Here is a 19,530-nt window from a genome sequence, read left to right as displayed (position 1 = left end):
AAGCATGCAAAAAGTGGAGTCTTAGATGAAACTAAATCGAATACATAAACCAAGAATCCACAATGTTTCGTTTGAGAGTTACACGTGTATATGCGTTTCTTCTGCAATTCCTTTCTCTGTAATATATATTTCGTTACCACGTGATCTATCCATTTTTATTGTCTCAGCATTTAGATTTCGCGACAAGGGCGACATTTCATTTGAAGTAATATACCGCGTGACTCGTATGGAGAATATTCTAGAGCAATATTCGCCTCCAGTCGAAAGTGCCATACTGACAGCGTTAAAAATAACAGAAATCGGTGTTTATATCAGATCACTGGTATCTTTACTGTTATGATGTTGGATCTGCATGCTTAGATTGAAGTCTGTTTGTCAAATATTCAAATGCGGAGGATCGTCTATTACACAGTCTATTAGTATTTGAATTACACAAGATGTGAGTATTTTAACTACAGCATTAGATACGTACATATATACTATTTTTTTAAGCTAAAGATCAGGAGAAGTTAAAGTAAAATTTCTGAAATGCCAAAACATAAGTTGGTGAGATTCAATTAAAATTAATTACGTTTGTATGAGGTAAACACGTATACCTGATCTAAGTCAATTTGCTTTATTTCTCGTATATCATCAAAGTTTGAATTAAATTATTCAATACATGCAAACTTTACACGTTTCCATTGATCAGTACGAAAGTTTTATCCATATTTACATGGTGCACAGTTTGAGCTAGGCTTTCATCATAAACCGTTTACGAAGACGGTGTTTGTTTTTACGGAATTTATTTATATGTACATTTAATCACATTAGTGATAAAAAATTATTAATATTTTTAATACTAGCTATTCGCACATCTACTTTCAAAAGTGATGTTTTTAAAAATTTGCGGTTAATTGTGGAAAACGAAATACTACGTCGAATTTTAACACTATAAAGTATACACAAATTCCTGGTCAAATTAATAACAAGTTAAAAAGTAATCGTAAACGATTTAAATAAAGCCCATTTCCATTTGCATTCATTTACCATTTGTAAGATGCAACTTCTGTTAAAATCGTAAAAATCCGGCCACAAATATGAAAAATAGCGTTGCACAATGCACATGTGCAATCCATTTTTGACGTGCTACTTCAATTTCAGTTTATAAGAAGAATTTCAATGCTTTTCTAAATAAGAAAGTTGGAACTGCGCATGCGCAAATCTAAATTTTGAAACTAACGTCAGATTTTCCTTTGTTCCAAGCGCCTATGCATCAAACTTCGTTTAAATTCTTCCATAAATAAAAAAAATTGGCACTGACATGCGCAAAAACAAAATTTGAAACTTGCGTTAGATTTTCCTCTATTCCAAGTGCCTATGTATCAAATTTCATTTAAATGCTTCCATAAATAAAAACCAAAACCAAATTCTGAAACTGGCGTTAGAGTTTTATTTATTCCAAGTGCCTATGTATCAAATTTCGTTTAAATTCTTTCATAAATAAAATAGTTGTATTGCGGATGGGCAAAACCAAATTTTGAAAGTGGCGTTTGATTTACCTTTATTCCAAGTGACTATGTATCAAATTTCATTTAAATACTTTTATAATTAAAAAAGTTTGCAATTCGGTTTATAAATGGTCCAGATGCGAAAAGGGCACTGTGAATTTTGAATCGATTCGACTCAACTTTTGGCATTGCGTATTATATGGCTAAAGGTATGACCATATTGAATTTCATGCAATTCAGTTCATAACTAACGGAGATGTAAAAGCGATCGGACATTTCTAAACAAAGTTATCGTCCACACGGACAGATAGATGGACAGACAGACAAAGGAACAGACGACAGACAGCAATACAAAATTATAAACGATCTCTAGGATCGTTAATAAACGACAACAGTGTAAAATTATGGAACATGTAAAAAACGGTTTTTTGGTTTTTTTACAATAACTTTTTTAGCAACAAACGCAGAAAAAATTCCTTCCTTGTGCAAGCCTCGACACCATAACGAACCAAATAGCGAACTAGTAGCGTCTCAACGAACGAGCGGACGGACGGACAGCCGGACAAAGTGGCCACAATAGCGCACTTTTTTTGTGGAAATGCGCTAAAAAGCATTGAAGAAAACTGAACGGTCCAAATAAACGGAGGCACAAAAGTATACCTAATCTGGTTCGAAAAACGGCATCCAAATCCGAAGGAATCTGAGGAATCAAAAGAATTGTAAAACTGCATTATCTGGAGCTTAAGAATGGAAGGAATCCAAAGAAATAAATAAATGTAGTCTTAAGAATCGAGGAATTATGAAACGTGTTAAAATGGAAGCCTAAAGAAACTATAAGATCTCAGATTTTGAAGAAATCCAAGAACCTGAAGAAAAAATTTGGAAAAAAAGAAAAATCGAAAGAAATTAATGATCTGACGAGTTTGAAGAACCAAATAATCCGAAGCAGGCTGGAAATATCTAAATGAGGGTAAAGAAAATATTAAACTTCTCCCATTATGTTGATTAATTAAGAAACAGTTGGGACGACTAACTCAAGTCCCCAGTTTCGGCTACTATCGACAATTCCAAAGAATTAACTAAATAAAATGTTTGATTAACACCTGACAGAATTGTTGGGCATGAAAAGAAAAATCTGACATTTAAACTCTATTTGGGTCGTACAATGGGTTCGATTAAACACGCAGTTGATTAACTGCTAAAATATTTTCTTTTGTTTCCTAGTGCCCAACTGCCTTAATTAAAGCATCTTCATTATTTCTTGTTTCTGCATTTTTACCGCAATAAAAGCAATTCGAAGTAAAATCGAATTCTTTTGCTTCCTGAGCAATTTGTTTTTGTTCACTAACTCTTCTTCCTGCCTGTTTCACAGCTGATGCGATTACGTTGGGACTGTTGATCGTTAATTTACAGGAATTATGAATAAAATCCTCATAAAGTTTTACATCTCAAATCATTTGCTGTGGCCGGTAAAACTAACGTTCTTATTGCAGATTTTGCAAGTTTATCAACAGTCCCAACGCAATTGCATCAGCTATAAAACAGGCAGGAAGAAGAGCCAGTGAACAAAAACAAATTGTTCAGGAATCACGAAGCAAAATCTTTATTAACATCCAAACCGTTGATTTATCATGTCAAAAACAGTGTATATCTTAAAACTGTTTTTCCAGTTTTTGGCGATTTTCTCGAATTTTTGCTATAGGAATTATATTTTTTTATTTTTGTTTATTAAAATATAAGTCTTCACGAAAATTTTGCTACCACGCGCACCTCTGTACGATGAAAAATAGATTTTTTATCCCCTTGAAAAAGCGGTGGTTTTTTCAGAAATCGTGAGAGACCTCGGAAACGGTTCAACTTTACGGGCCCAAAAAAGTAGTCTCCTTTTTTATCATAAAACAAGCTATGTGTACTCGAAATTTCAAACCCCTAAGACTTTTTTTCGCAAAAATAAGAATAAAAACGAAAAAAACAGTTTTTCCGGTTTTTCTAGGAAAATTGGAGGGTATGTGAAAATAGTGCAGATACAATAGTTGCTCATAACTTTTACATTGATCATTTTCGTCTAAAATTAATAGTTTTGCCACAAATTGCAAAATACCAGTTTTCACCCCTTTCAACCCCCGTGATTTCACCCGCGGAAAAATTCAGCTGTTTTAATTATTTTTCCCCAATTTCTAATCATTTCACCAGCGTAACTAATTTTGTTTTGTAAAAAAATATTATATAGCCTGGACCCTGGCCTGGACTATTCACCATTAAATGTACCTCAAAGTATCGTAATTGTCTTCCAATTTACCCTAGTCAGTTTGTAAAAAACATCAGTGCACAATGCCAACTTCAGGAGATCATCATTAGATGAATCTTGTACAAATCCCCAAACGATGTCATTTTACGTGTCTATGCGCAATTGACTATAGTACTCCACGTGTCCGAAATTTCCCTAGGGCATAAAAACTAAAATTGTGCGGAGTGACCTAAAACTTCCGCCCCCTACAACATCCATTTCCCAAAAATTTTGAAAGAGATGAGAAAAACAGTTGTTGAACAAATTAAAATTAGAATACACCTCAAAATAAAAATATCGAGATGTGAATTCCCACGTTTTTATTTTGGGAGATTCCAACATGTGTTTTTCCTTCCAGATTAACCTTTAAACACGCTTTAGGCCTTCTATTGATTGTAGTTTAAAATTGAGAAGGAGTAGGTACAGTAATTCCAAGTGTAGAAAAAAGAAAGTAGACGATCAAATGTTAAATTTACGAAATACCCACGATTCCATTTAAGGATATAATGGAAAAAATTCAATACACTTTGTAGGCTGTGTAATAAAGCACCGGACTCCATTATCTTCTGGGCTCATTCAATGCCCTGTCAAAGACGATTATCTAAAGCTGACTGAAAGCTGCCTTAATTATGCCGTAGTTAATTTCTGCAATTAAACTTCAAACGTGGCAAACTTTTATCTAAGGGGATCTATAATAAAAAGATACTCCCAGTTTGTGGTATTAAATTCCTTTTGTGAGCCAAAGCTCTCGAATACTGCCATGCAAGCAAACGTATTATTAAATCTTTTTTTCCGAACTAATATGCCTGCTATTAAGATATTTGCTTTCAAAGGCGATTCTGCAATGTTTCCACTAATTGTTTACGTTAGAGCCCCTCGCTTTTAATTAATGGGGACACGACAGGATTTATGCTATTAGCCCAAGTTGATTTTCTTGGTAAATCGTAAAAAGCACTTTCATCGTATAGCTTTTATGAGAATTATTTCCATACTTGGCGGAAGGAATCTCGATTTTTCCTTTCTAAAGCTTTGTTTGTTTGCAGCAAAAATCTATACCATGGGCTATATCTTTATTGCTCTGATATACACATTAAGGAAAATTAAAATAAAAATAATTTCATCGTGACAAGAGCTCGGATTGAAAAAGTGAAACGGCAGCAATAATTAAGGGAAATTCTACCAAAAATGATGCCGAACGTGAGATGGTGGAAGAAACAGCAGGCTGCTGATGAGTTTTCATTAGAAAATGGACATGCGGTACTATGGTTGCCTCCCTACCATTGCGTTTTCAATCCCATCGAAAATATATGGAGAATTTTTATGGCAGAGAAAATTGTTTAGATATGTGGTAAGCAATTATTGATGCAGTTACACCTGATATGTGGAAACTAAGAAAAGTCCTACTATAGCGGTCGAAATCCGCGCGGATCAAGAGCACGGTGAAGACCTTGAAGATCTTAAAAAACTCATAAAAATTCCCTTAAATCCCTTAAAGTTCTAATAGATTAATATAAAGATGTAGGCATACAAAATGAGCTGTCTTACCTGTCTTACTATACGCCCTCTGACAATCATGAAAGGTTAGAAAAATTTTATAAACATATTAAAGCATTAGAAAGCTCTATAGACGTTTTTAGTGACCTTTAGACTGTAGCCGACTTAAATGAGTACTTAAAGACCTTCTAAAATACCTACAGACCTTTTAAAACTCATAGGAGATCATTGAAGGGGCTGCTAATACTAAATTTGTATCAAACGTTCTAAAAGAGTCTTGAGGGAGCTTGTTGGAGTCGATTAAATGCTCTTAAAGATTACTAAATACTACTACAAGTAACTTAGAGGCTCGGACGTTAGAGGCATTTTTGAATGCTATTTTAGCCTTAATTAGTCTTAAAGGCCCTGACTAGCAAATGCTCAGAAAAATATTTTACAGGTGCCTACGGCTGAAATCTCACAGAAAACCCTTTGTACCTTGCAAAAATCCTTTGGAACTGTTTACGACTCTTAAAGAAAAATCTTGTGCTTCACAGATGCTCTTAAATACCAAGAAAGCCTCTAAGTAGCTAGTGTGGTGTAAAGTCTCATAAACGGCTCTTAATAATAAGGCTTTTAACTGCTGGCTTCAGGGCTTAAAAATACTCGAAAATGCTCCTCCCGATGGCTTGAAAGCTAGTGAGGTTTGTTAAAAACCCTTCAAAACTTAAACCTAAAGGTTTAAAAGGTTTTTGAAGACACTTGAATACCAATAAACATTCTTAAATGCTCTAGAAATCTTTAGGACACTTTAGAAAACTCACATGAGTTTTGAAACGACGCTATTCTCCACGTCATCCCCACTTACTAAACGGGAAAGGAAAGAACAATTACCGGAGCGGACCCCGCGTAAGGAGTCTTAAAGACTCCTCAGGATGCGGTTATTAAATACTGTCAAAGAAAGGGTTCTTTAAGGTACTAAAAGACCCCCAAAAGCTATTAGGAACTAGTGGGGAACAACTTCGGGATTCCCAAAAAAGAGAGTTAATCAATAAGCTAAAATAAAAATGTGTTAATTGTAAAATCATAATCGACAAATATCCGGAGAGATTCTTTATGGGAAATTGCTCAGTCTGTACATCTTTGGTTTAGTGGTTCAATTGAAACTGTTTTATATTTAAACGCACTCAACCTCCTTCGCATTTAAACTTTTAAAGTGAGGAATGAATTTCTAGGAATGTGTTTTATCAAATCGTATCAACATGCCCGTTGAAAACTTTTAAATGATGAAAATTATACATTGCCAGCTACAACTTCTTCCGTAACTTAGTTTACGATCTAAAACTTGTCACTACTTGTAAAGATATTTTCGGAGCGGAAATGATATACTACTTTTTCAAAAAAAAAAAAAACAGATCATCTCCAAAGTTATAGATACGGAAATTCTGTGCAATTGGTGTCTTTCGCATAATTGTAAACTTTTGTATACTAAACACGTCTAAAGACACATATCGAATTTCAATAGTGTATCGACAGTAGAAAAAGTATACTTACGTGTCGCATTGGTACCCTTCTTTTGTGGACAAAATTTCGTAACATTTGAACCAGCAGGTGTGGGGGGCCAACAAAGCTCATTGTCAAATATAGGACTACAGTACTCTGTAACAAATTAAGCAGTTTAAATCGTTTGCATGAGTCGTAGCATGGTTTCCAACTTCCTCAGGTAAATAGGATATTTTAACTGTGGGAGTCAGGATAATCCGACTCAGAGTTTTCGTGGGATATTTGCAAGGAACGCATGCAAATTTTCTTTAAATAGCGCGTTATGTAATTCATCTTAAGTAAAATATGCAAAAATGTGTTTACAGTGCAAATCTTTCCGCTCCAAATCACAAGCGATTCGCAATTTATGATTGAAATTAAATACTGACGGGAAAACATATTAAACGTATATTAAACTAATTTTTTAAATACATAATATTAAATTTGTTTCCATAGTGAATAAATAGCAATAGATATTGTTATGTAAACTACGCCATTCGAATATTTTTATTGATATCAGCATCTGAGTAATGATGGGTCTTCCTGTACAATTTCAATTTTTTTAGGTTAAATGTGGTTGTTAATTTGAATTAAAAACAAATTCGATCATATTGGAATTTGAAGTCAATGCTGATTTGTATTGGAATGATTAGATGTTTCATTTTGTTTAAATAATCGGGAAGTATTTTGATTTATTTGTGGTTCAGTTAGATTGCGTAAAGAGGGATAGGGACATCTAGAGTTTTTTTTACATGTTCGGTCTTGCGATCATTATCGCTCCGTACACGCTATTTAATTTGAATACAAACAGGTGTTCATTTAAGTGAAAGTGTTCGTGTGAATAAAATCGTTCAAAACCAGGTGAAAGCTCCATCAAAACCAGGATCACAACAAACTGTTGTGGTAATGAAAATTTCGCTTGCCTACAATCTATAAATACAGAAGTTTAACGTCCAAAAAGATTGGTCCAGAAAGCAACGATCCCCTGGAAAATTCATAGGAGATGTATCCCTCGCTAACGATGCAACCTTTCTACTTCCGAAATACTGCCTCTATAAGGCCTCCTTATAACAGCCCTCGCTGTTCCAAGCTTATTTTGTCTGAACATCGTCATCTACAGAAGGACATTTTTTATATGAGGTACTGTTATTTTATTTATGTAATATTAAAGGTTGTTTGTCTTTAATAGAAATTGTAAATAATATTTGATTGAAAATAGCAATTCTCAAGAAAAATTCGATATGTTTTCTTAAAGATACCAATCTATGGACAAATTGAAGCCGTTTGTATAGCATGGATTTTACAATTTATGAACTCATCGACAATCATTTGTGTAAAGTTTAATAAAAAGAACTATTAGCTGTATGAAAAATGTTTGTTATAGATTTTTATATTTTTAAGTTTGTCCCGAATCTTTAAATTTATTATCGAAATTCAAATCAGCACGCAAAATCTATGTACATGATAACTCGCGAACGCTCTCGAATTTTCCAATTGTGTTTTCAGTAATGGGTAGACAATGGTCAAGGGGATAACTGATTAAATTTTAGTCAATCCTCGTCAACCGGAAGTGACATATGCATTTATGTTATTACAACAATTAATTCTGCCATCTACTTCTATTTACTAGGTGGTTTTTTTTGGCAGTTCCTTTCCCAACGGATTTATGCGACAAACTGCCATTGTTAAAGGTATTTTTGGGATATAATTATTTCGGGCAAATTTCCAATTCAAAGTGTTTGTTTGTTTCACTTGTGTACCTTAATTAATCTCCACCGTCATTGGCATTCCTTGTAGTGTAGTCCTTTTAGGTTATAGAGGTTACGTAGCTTTGTTTGGACGATTAAATGCCTTGGGAATCTGTTGGTTTGGTGTGAAAGCTTTCACTATAAAGAATAGGTTGCGTTATATCCCTAGAAATTTGGTATCTTTGACTTTCATGAAATTCTGGAACCAATAATGAAAAAATCGTCAGATTTCAAGTTACTGTGACGCGCAGAACACATGTGAAAAGAACTGTAGTGTTCCTCCGCGAAGTCTTTCCGAGATCAATAGGTGAGGGGGAAGCTGGGAGTTTATTGATTGCTTTTATCTTTCATGGTATTCTAATTAAAGATCTCAATGAAAGGAACTGTTTTATACCAACCACAGTCGTGCTCTTCGACTCCTTATCAAAATCGAAGGGTTGAGGAGGGGAATTGGTTTTATCCTTCGTGGTACTCTAATGAAAGGGCTCAACGATAGTTCCTCATATCTCATGAGCGGAGTCTCAGAAGCGGGTACTCACATAGGGCGCTTGGGACGTCTGCGGCGGAAGAAGGCGATTGGAACGTCTAGACGAGACATATCTACCGTCGATGTAGAAAGTGGAGCGTGAATATCCCGAAATTGGACTGTCGGCTTGATTCTTCTTTAAATGTTTATGCGTAAAGAGATCCCTCCCTCTACCAAGATGGTAAACATCGATAAATATAGCACGCTACTACTTTACAATACAATATTGCATACGATTTTCAGGAGGGGGGGGGGGAATACTTGCTACTCAGTTCGCTTTCGGAAACCAGACTTTTAATCAGGCTCATATTCAATAGCACTGATCCCAGAACTCATAGAAATCGGTTGACGAGGGTTTGACATCGCTGTTTCTTTTCGTTCTCGAGTTAGACGAGGAACAGAAGGGCAGAGGCACAAAACCATCACATTCTTCTTTAAACAAAAATCATTTATAAGATGCAACATTTTAGATTCTCGTTTTATGTGAAAATTTCGTTTACTTCTGTAATCCAATTAACGTAGGATTCTTCAAGAATATACAGACTGTATTTAATTAGAGTAAGTGAAACAAGATGAAAGGGACAGGGACAGGAAAATTATCATGATGCAAAGTTCTTTTGCAGTGGTAAAAAAAGAGGGAAAAGCGGAGTAGGATTTTTATACTTGTAGAAGAAAGATACAGAAACAGAGTAAAGCGAGCATGCGGCTATATTTACTGTGAGGATATTCTACTTATGGCAGACATCAGAATTGGCCTTAAAATTGGGAAAGGGGCACGGAAAGAAAAAAGTGGAACTTAGACAAGTTAAAGTTTATGGGCAAGAATGAAGTGGGGAAATGGATGGATGAAGAAATAATAACTCGAATGTCGCCACAAGTCGAAGAAGATGTAGAATGTGAGTAGAATAGAATCAAGGCAGCTGAAAAGAAAGTTGGATATAAGCAAGGAATAAGGTCAAAGAACCCTTGGATAAATCAGGAAATGATACCAAAAATGAAAGAGAGAATAACGTATAAAAACAAAAGAAGATAATATCAAAGGCTAAATACGGAGCTGAGAAAAGAAACTTTTTATTTTATTTATATATTATTTTGCATCAATTACATGCAGCATCACGGTGTCATCGGATTAGCAGTGATGATGCTATTGTTCAGAAAAACAAAAAGGAAACTGAAAAGATCATTGAAAATACCTTCAAAATATTCCACAAACGTTTTGAACATTAGCTACCTATTTAGATAAAATAACGACATTGGCATACATTTGTTCATATTATCTAAATGTTGTTTAATGGACAACAAGCGCTTTTTTATCATTCATCCATTAGAAAAAAAATAAGATGAGAAGCACATTCAACTCGAATGTTCAAATGTATGCTGTCTTAAGTCTGGATTGGTGGTTAAATCCAGCTATGCAAATTTTCATTTATAAAAAAGGTCAGTACACTGAAGGTTTGTGAATAAATTACGTTCACAAAATGGTGGTCCCATTATTCTAGCGTATATACTCGGTCCTAGGTGAACCTCTACTCAGGGTTTTAAAAAAACACAAAGAAGAGGTTTACTTGCACACATCATTATAGGTAGCTAATATGAAATTGACTCACCTATTTGAGGTACGTAAGAAAAATTCTTGTAAAGGTCCACACACGCCCCTTGAGACATCATTGTGGCACAATCTGAAAGAAATAAGTCATATCATTGCAGCACCATCTCAGCAAATTACTTAAAAGTATTATAAATTAATTCGACATAGAAGGATTTCTCACGCTCACGTAATTACTAAAATAATTTTGAGAAACTAAAAATATGATTCGAGTACCCACATTTGTAGCAATCCGCACCAAGACTTCAATTCAATGTCATAGTTTATTATACTTTCGGCACACTTCACAGAGGTAAAGCTTCGGTCTCTACTCTAATAATGAGACTTATTTTTTTATTTACATTTCGTTTCATTATGTCTGTAATTGTCAACTTACACAATTGCTAAATATGAAGGCCACCCATTAATTAATTATACATGTGCGCTTGTTTGTTAATTTTTCAGTCTCAGTAGAACTCGCATCGTGTATACAAAACAAACTTCCTAGAATCTCCGAAATTGTGGGGCTATGACATAAAAATTCGTCCTCAAAAAATAAATGGAATAATTTAAATTGATTAAGTACGTATTTGAAGGCTCTCTTAAATTGTATATTTAATTAAAATTTGACATTATCAATAACTTTAAATTATAACGATAACATTGGGAATCTAGTCTAAAATTAGTAACTTTTTTACAACGCCACATAATAGATTATACAACATAATACTCTTTTAGACAGTTAAATGAGTACACCTAAAAAGGCCCCCAGAACATCTATCTATTAATACGTTCACGATCAGAAATCGGTGTTCAAGATTCTTGGGCAGGTAAGGGATGAGTAACCAAGAGTAAAGTGGTGGAAGCAGGTTCTCTCCTGTTGAGTCATTGGGTTTGATTCATTTTCAATAGGCTTATTACATTTGGCATATCGGCGAATCAGTCCAAGCGTTTGCCAGTTATCGTGTTCACAGACAGACAGACACCATCGACTGCCCTAAACATCTTGCATCGCTTTACTCTGCCGCTTAATAATCGTTGTACACTCAATCAAAATAAAGAATATTTGACATGCAGACCCTAAGGGCATTGGGCAAAAAACAGGCCTACAACGCTCGTCTTTGATACATCCGTAGGACGGATAATGTTGTGCTTCTTTCAACCAAAGTCACACGATATTTTATGGCACTTTCCTGTTTTTCAAAAAAATGTCAAAGAAACACGCTCATACCTAGATGCATATGCCTATGTTTTGACGCCTTATTTAAAATGCCATGTCTACAATTACCCTCCCAGGCCCGGACTCTACAGATGAAGATCACAGGCCCTTCCCCTCTGGAACCAACCGCAAATGGGCTTCTGAGATTTAATTAGAGTAACATGATCATCTCAAGCGAACGAACGCCGGCGAACAGAAACACAGGTCATTTTCAATTATATCACAGACTGAATGTCGACAGTATTGTTGATATTTGACCTTTCAACGATATAGAGGGTATAACATACAAAATAGTCTGGGACATGTCTGGGAGATTAGAAAAATTCACACTTTTGAGTAAAGTTATGAAAATTGGCACATATGCTCTTTGACCCTTTCAACAAAATCCAGTGCTCGGCTTGTTGGCGACCTCTTAGTCTTTCATGTGATGGTAACTGTGCAACCGATTTTTAATCTTTTTTTAATTTACTTAAGACGAGAAACAGGTGGTTAACGTATCTTTGTAATAACCCATTAAATAAGCTAACTAAGAAAAACAAGTATAAATTGTGCACAACTCTTGACAGATAAAGCGCATTTTTTTTAACCGAAATAGCTTTTATTTTGACATCAGCAATAGATATATTTCTTGCAGACGTCTCAATCGCCCTTTATGATTACCCTCTTCCGACAATCCGTTCTTGAGGTATAAGAGAATATACCCGATCACGATAAGAGGTCGAGGAGGAGGGCTATGGTTGGTAGAAATTGATTCCTTTCGTTGAGACCTTTCCTTAGAGCAGTGGTTCTCAAAATGGGTGCTGGGGTGCCGCAAGCACTTCATAAGGGTGCCGCGTAATTTTTAAACATTTACTTAATAAGCTTAAATTACATAAATTAAAAAAGGAATTAAAATAATTATAAAAAAACTAGCTGGCCCAACGGACGTTGCCCTCTTTCTTAGCTATGCATACCTATTCAATGCGAACTGGAATAAATAATATCAAAAAATTATTGCAAAAAATTCGCTGTGGCTAGCACAGGTACCACCCGCCCCAACTGCGCATGCGTGATTCTGCCCTTTTATGTCTAATAATAATAATAATAATAATATTTATTAGTATTTTAGTGCGGTTCTTGCGAAAGCACTAAAATAAACGTCAAAAGATTTACAATAAGCCAAATACGTTTTAAACTAAGGTTTTACAAATTGATAGAATTCCTCCATATTATAAAAACAATTTGACACCAATAATTCTTTTAAATTTTGTTTATAGTTCATTTTTTTCGAGGATGTATTAATAAAACGTGATAGCGAGTTAAAAATTTTAGTTGTGTTGTAACAAAAGTTCTTCTCAAAAAGTGATGTCTTGTGGGATGTTGCTTGTATTAATTTTTTATTTCTAGTGTTATAGGTATGATCAGCGGTTTTGAAAATTGATTTGTGTGCGTAAACGTATGAGCAAATTTCCAATATGTAAGTATTCACCACAGTCATGATTCTCAGCTCCTTAAAGTATTCTCTACAAGATTGTTTGTAGCCTAAGTTGCATATTATGCGTATTGCACGCTTCTGAAGCCTCAGGATTCTTTCCACGCTATGACAATAGCCCCAATTGATAATATTTAAAATCTAAAAATATGTGTAGCAAATTTGGTTTAAATCGGTTCAACCGTTTAGACGGAAAATATATTTTGACACACTTGCCCCAAAATCTCCCCATCTCTCCCCAAAATAATAACGCACTCACTTCTAGTGAGTCTGAACACCTTTAACCTTCTATAAAATGTACCAGAGGGCAGGATATTGCATAAAACAATTTCCCATGTTAAATCCCTATGTTCCTACTTACCGTGCACCACCCGTTTGACTTGTAGGATTACGAATTCTGAGACCTAAGTTGGTACCATGTTGGTAGTCTAATTAGTAGCATCTTGAACAAACTAAAATTCAACTGAAAATAGAAATTGACTCCCTTAGGGTTTCTTGTATAAGTATAACTATGTATACCACGTGTTTAGTCTATTAACACTTACCAAAAATGGATATTATGTATATCAAACTTTTAATATAAAAGGCGTGATTAGGGTGAAATAACCTCGAAACTTCTCAAAAAACTCACTGAAGTCTGGATAAACTATCCGATCAAATTGACAGCACACTATGAAATGAAGAAATTATGCCGTCGCACCATCAAACGGGCGATGTTTAAATAGTCGTTGAGTTTTCTCCAATTTTCTGTGCAATTTTCTTAGTTTTTCTTGCCGTAAGAAAAGAAAAAACTTTAAAAAAAAGATGAATGAAATCGGTAAAGTCGTTCTAAAGTTATTGCGTGACCAGAAGAAACAGGGGTTCATTTTTATATATAGAGATGAATATTCTTTTTTTTATACCTGAATCACAATCTCCGTTTTAAATACTCAAATGCGTGCGAAAAAAGGCCTTTAAAACACACGTGCTTTAAAGTTGCTAAGTAACGATACTTCAAGTATGACTTTTGAAACTGTCATCTGGGGTTGAAATAAAAAATCCTCTTAGGTCGCTTTCGGTAAATGCAGAACATTTCTTTGGCTTGTACCTACCCTTTGCTTGAAGGTTTCACACACGCGCGTAATTTAGGGTATGTTCCAAATCTGTTCCACATTTTAATCGCAGCATTGTTTGAAGTTTTGAGTTAATGATAGAAGATTTAAATACCTTTGACATTTCCTTCATATATGCCAGCATTATCGATGCATTTAAGACTTTATTCGTAAGTAACTTCCTATTCATCCATGGAAACAACTTTTCATATTATTTATAATAGACTTTACTGGATTTGAATTTTACACCTACCAACGTTTGTTTAGACTTTACAACAAGCGATTTAATGGACGATGTATTATCTTTTTCAACGGAAATCGTTTTATTGACAAAGACGATGATTTTTATAAGCAAACGTCAAGTGACATTTCCATGGCAATCGTGAAATTTCGAACACCCAGCCCACTTAATGAAACATGTATTCGAGTATAACGTCAATATGATTTCATTGTATTTCCTATTTTTAAATTATACTGCAGGTATAATAAAAAATACTATAAGATACACGTGTATAATTGGTCTTTAAAGCACTTGCAACGTTAAAGGCACTCCGCTTTGCGTCGTGCCCTTAAACTCGTTGCGCGTGCTTTAAAGACTTGATTATACACTTGTATCTTAATATACTATTTTTATTACAATTCTGTTTTTTAGTTTCTATTGTATTTATTTATGTGGTTCATAATTCATTAATAAATCGTATGCTGGTATCACATTACATCAGACTTTCTCAATCTTATAACTTATATTTGGGGTGCATATAGGGTGGTATGGGGAATCGAAACCGTCCTATTTTGGTTTTGATCCGTAACAATTTTCAAGGTTGTTGAGGGTATCAAAATTTTAAGAGTCATAACGGCTTGAAAAAATGTCAATTACAAAAAAGATGTGTCTTGATGAGGTCTACAAAAAAGGCTTGTACACTTTTTGCGTCGGGTTCAAAATAAAGGCACTAAAGGGCATTTTCTAAATGTTATATTATGGCCAAAGATAATTGCAATGACTATTAAAAGTAGTCGGAAAGTCAAGTCAGGAGTTCACCTGACAACTAGTTTTAAATGCTTTTGTGTTTAGAAATTTTTTTTGTAAAGACTCATCTTTCATCTCTTTACTAACACTGTAAAAAAGCAAAAAAACAATAATACTAGGGGTGCCGCGAATTTTGTTTAATAATTTTAGTGTGCCGCCAGATACAAAAGTTTGAGAAAAACTGCATTACAGTACCATGAAGGATAAAACTAGTTCCACTTCCCGTAGAAGTAGAGAACGGTTCCATTCGTTGAGACCTTTAATTAGAATGAAATGAGATAAAATTAATTTTTACCCCCCCCCCCCCCCCCCCCCTGAGGCCCAGTCGCTCACTGATCTCGAAAAAGGGTCACACGGGAAAGTTATAGTTTCTACAAAAAAATTTATTTCGATGAGACCTTTCTTTAGATTACCATGAAGGGTAGAACATGTGTTTACCCCCCCCCCCCATTTTTAAATTTTAACTTGGCACCACTAAAGTCATGCGTATGCAAAATCTGAGGCCAATTGGTCGACGTATGTAAAAGTTATGCACGTTTTACTTTCAAAAACAGTATCTCAAGAAATAATTCGTGGGGGGGGGGGCTTTTATACAGCGAAATTTGATGGCCGCGTGGCACACCTTCTAGGTATAAGCTACCTACTGCAAAAAATTCCAGGACTCTAGGACCATTCCCCAACAACAGCACATTTTTTGTAATTCTTAAAAATGCGTTAAAAATGCAACCTGTTTGTGAGCATGAGACGTATTTTCACCTTAAAAAAATTCACAAATTCTTCAGCATCCAGATTTCTCTAAGATATTTATTTTTTACCAGAGATGCTTAATTAGCAGTACACCTGCTGAACCAGTAGAAATCATGTTCATCTACGAAAGACGCATCACATTAACTGAGTAACCCACTGTTTTGAAAGAATTAACTGCCTTACATTGGGCCTTGCTTGGATCACAATAGTATATTAAGTATGGAGAACGGTAAGGGATTTTTACCGTTCGAAGACAATTGTTTGGAGGAGGAGCGAAGCGACGACTCCAATTATTGTCTGAGAACGGTAACCCTTAACGTTCGACGTGCTTATAACATTTTTTGCGCGATCGAAATTAAAATTATCCAACCAATATAACTATGCACTAAGAAATGAACGAGCAGAATAAATCGAAATGATCAAAGTGGTATGGTGTACATCACTAGGCAACCAGTTTAAATGTCAAAATTGAAATTAATAATTCCATAAAAATGTGCAATGTGTCTGATGTAGTTTACTAGCTTTGCACATCCTTTATGACTTTATGAGCGTCTTGCTATAGGAAACAACAGCACAAATTGTACGATTAATGTACCTAACAATAATTAAAGATTAAATGTAATGTAAGACTGTTGATTTTTAAAAAGGCGTCGGTAAGTATTTTTGCTGTTCTGTTTTTAGATCGGTAAGTAATTTTGGCGTCGTCGTAATCATAGCAACTGGTAAATTCTACGTACTGTCATGGAAACACCCATGGTAAATAGTCAGAAATGACCGATCGCGCAAAAAACATTATAGTTGCCACTTGCCACTTAATATGGTGAGAAATTTTGTGTCTATCACAGACCGCCAGTATTTTTTTTCAAAAAGCTCCTTCTTAATAAGCTCATTTACGCCTCTTATGTACGCTACATGTATGCCAAAGGAATGAGTAAAAAATCAAAAATCAATTCAATCAATCAAGAATGCGTAACAGAACGCTTGTAACGTTAAAGTTACACTAATTTCATTAATATCGTTTATATATCTAACGAGTATAATTTAAAATTTAATCCATCATCCGGCAGTCCAAATAGATAATATTCGCATTTTGTTTTATCTAAACCTTTTCGTAAATTAAAATTCAAAATTATCTCGTGCCCATACTAGTTGATATGGTAATCGTGTTTCAATTTTTCCTTTCACAATTAAATATTTATCAATAATAATAATAATATGAACGATTTTCATTCGGAGGTTCCTTCGGCTATCGAAGGGATTGCTCAAAACGTTATTGCCACCCTACTTCAAAATCAAGAACACATGATTCTCTTCAATTTAAAATTTCATAATTTATAATTCATAATGCCGGATATCCAAATGGCCTGTTCCAATGATACCTTCGTAAAAGCACAAAATTTATATGATACAACAAAGGAAAGTTTCACTTGCATAAAACTAGGGTACAAAAGTACAAGTACAAGTAAAGGCAACATCGAGTGAATCTGTAAAGCTGAAGTCACATTCTTTGCGGACATGAGGTAGCGGGAATGCCACAGTTCCTTTTCAATTAATTTTGCTGGAACAGTTGTTTATTTCAATTGTAACTTTTCTTCTCATGAAGCCATAATGAACACGATTGTTTGTTCACAAACACTTCAGCGGAAACTATACGAAGTTCTTATAGCATGTACATGCATACCAAGTTTTCTTATTTCAAAATTATTGAAAAAACGTTGAAAAAAATTCTATAAACATTGTAGTTCTTTTCTAAGAAAGAAACCCACCCTTGTCACTTGTTCTTTAGAGCTTTTTAAAAATGTCGACACCTACTACCTGTTCATTTAGAAGTGGAAGAAATGCAACATAATTGCGTTGCTTTAACAGCAGTTTTGTAAATAAGAGAAATCCACGCAAATTAATGTAGGTACGCATTTTCTTACAATAATTAGTCGCAATTCAAGACGTACACTTTAAATTATAAGCAGAAGCGTGAGGATTTATATTCAGTAATGCATCGCCTTGAACAACCACCACATACAGGATTTGGCGATTATGCGATTTTGGTATAAAATAAGGGGCGCGAAATTGATCAAAGTCCTATTTCGCTGGAAAATGAGTTGACACAAATAACAGTGGACACCAATTTCTTTATCTAAAATGTCCCTTTGTTTACAGATATTTTGAAATGGCATTTTATTTTATTTTATTAGTTATTTCTTAATTCATGTAAGAGTCATGTTGTCAAGTTGGGTAGTGCTTTCGTAATTGTAAATCTAAATTACTAAATTTAAACATTTGGAAATTATTTGGGTAGTATTTGTTTATCTTGTTTTCCTCCGGCCGTAGATAAGAAGCTTCCTTGTCGCTGCGATAGTTAATTAGTTTTGAAACATAGCCGTATAGTCCAGGGAATAGAGGGTTTTAACTTGCAAAAGGAGAAGTAGTTCCAGTTTCTTTTGCATGTCATAAACAGTCATCTAGTGGTTAAGAATCTAAGTTTTCGACCTCCCACCCCTTGTGCTTCTCCCGTACCACCCCCAAAACCCCTGAAATTTGGTTGGTTTCTTAGTTTTTCAATCATATCTTTTTAATGGTTCACTTTAGAAAAAAATATTGTTATCAGAAATTGTAGACCATAAAATTCTACACTTTGGTATACATTACTTTTTTGTGAAATGTTTATTAAAAAAGATGTAGAGCTTGAGAGTTGGTTATATTTTTAAGAACTCTGAAATTTCTATGTAGATGCTTAGTGTAAAGAATTCTTTACACTATGGTAGATGCTTTAACCAACTTTCATACTTTATCTCTATAATTAAGAATTTTATGAGAAAATGTCTTGAATTTATCGTGGTATAAATCCCTCTACCCTGCACCCTTACCAAAGGGGATGCATAATAATGAAACTTGCAACCCTTGCTAGTGAGGATATTTGAATCACTGTGAGATTGTAGCGCTTTCTAATATACTTTTGAAATTAAAAAATTATCTCACTTCAGTTCAGTTTCACCCCCTCCCCTCGCGCGGTAGGAATAGATATTTAAACGCTCTTGTGGCGATTGTGAAGTTAGTCAGAGAGTACAACGCTTATTATATATGTTTTCTATTCCTCTTTAAATATCTATTCCTACCGCGGTTGGGGGGAGGGGCGGGGGGATGAAGGATTTGAAGGATGAAGCTGAACTGAAGTGAGATAATTTTTTTGTTTCAAACGTATATTAGAAAACCCTACAATCTCACAGTGATTCAAATATCCCCACTAGCAAGGGTTGAAAGTTGAATTATTATGCATCCCCTTTGGTAAGGGTGCAGCGTAGGGGGATTTATACCACGATAAGTTCA

At 34.7% G+C, this 19,530-nt stretch overlaps 1 protein-coding gene across 8 annotated transcripts in view; it reads right to left on the bottom strand.

The window, feature by feature from the left end:
- Nucleotides 1-19,530, bottom strand: part of LOC116172490 (PDF receptor) — a 70,690-nt gene that overhangs the window by 13,100 nt on the left and 38,060 nt on the right. For 5 of the 8 annotated variants that reach the window (XM_031489717.1, XM_031489714.1, XM_031489715.1 and 2 more), the window contains exons 2-3: nucleotides 10,674-10,745; nucleotides 6,805-6,909 (exon numbers count right to left, since the gene is read on the bottom strand). In XM_031489717.1, coding sequence (XP_031345577.1) covers nucleotides 6,805-6,909; nucleotides 10,674-10,734 — 166 coding nt within the window. In that variant the 5' untranslated portion in view covers nucleotides 10,735-10,745. Of the gene's footprint in view, nucleotides 1-6,804; nucleotides 6,910-10,673; nucleotides 10,746-10,892; nucleotides 11,015-19,530 lie in introns of those variants that run through there. The other 3 variants (XR_004145669.1, XM_031489712.1, XM_031489719.1) reach the window with 1 other exon arrangement.

This window comes from Photinus pyralis, unplaced genomic scaffold (genome assembly GCF_008802855.1).
Source record: "Photinus pyralis isolate 1611_PpyrPB1 unplaced genomic scaffold, Ppyr1.3 Ppyr1.4_LG5, whole genome shotgun sequence".
Lineage (NCBI taxonomy): Eukaryota > Metazoa > Arthropoda > Insecta > Coleoptera > Lampyridae > Photinus > Photinus pyralis.
The sequence above is the reverse complement of the archived record's forward strand: the minus strand, read 5'-3'. Positions and strand labels throughout refer to the sequence as shown.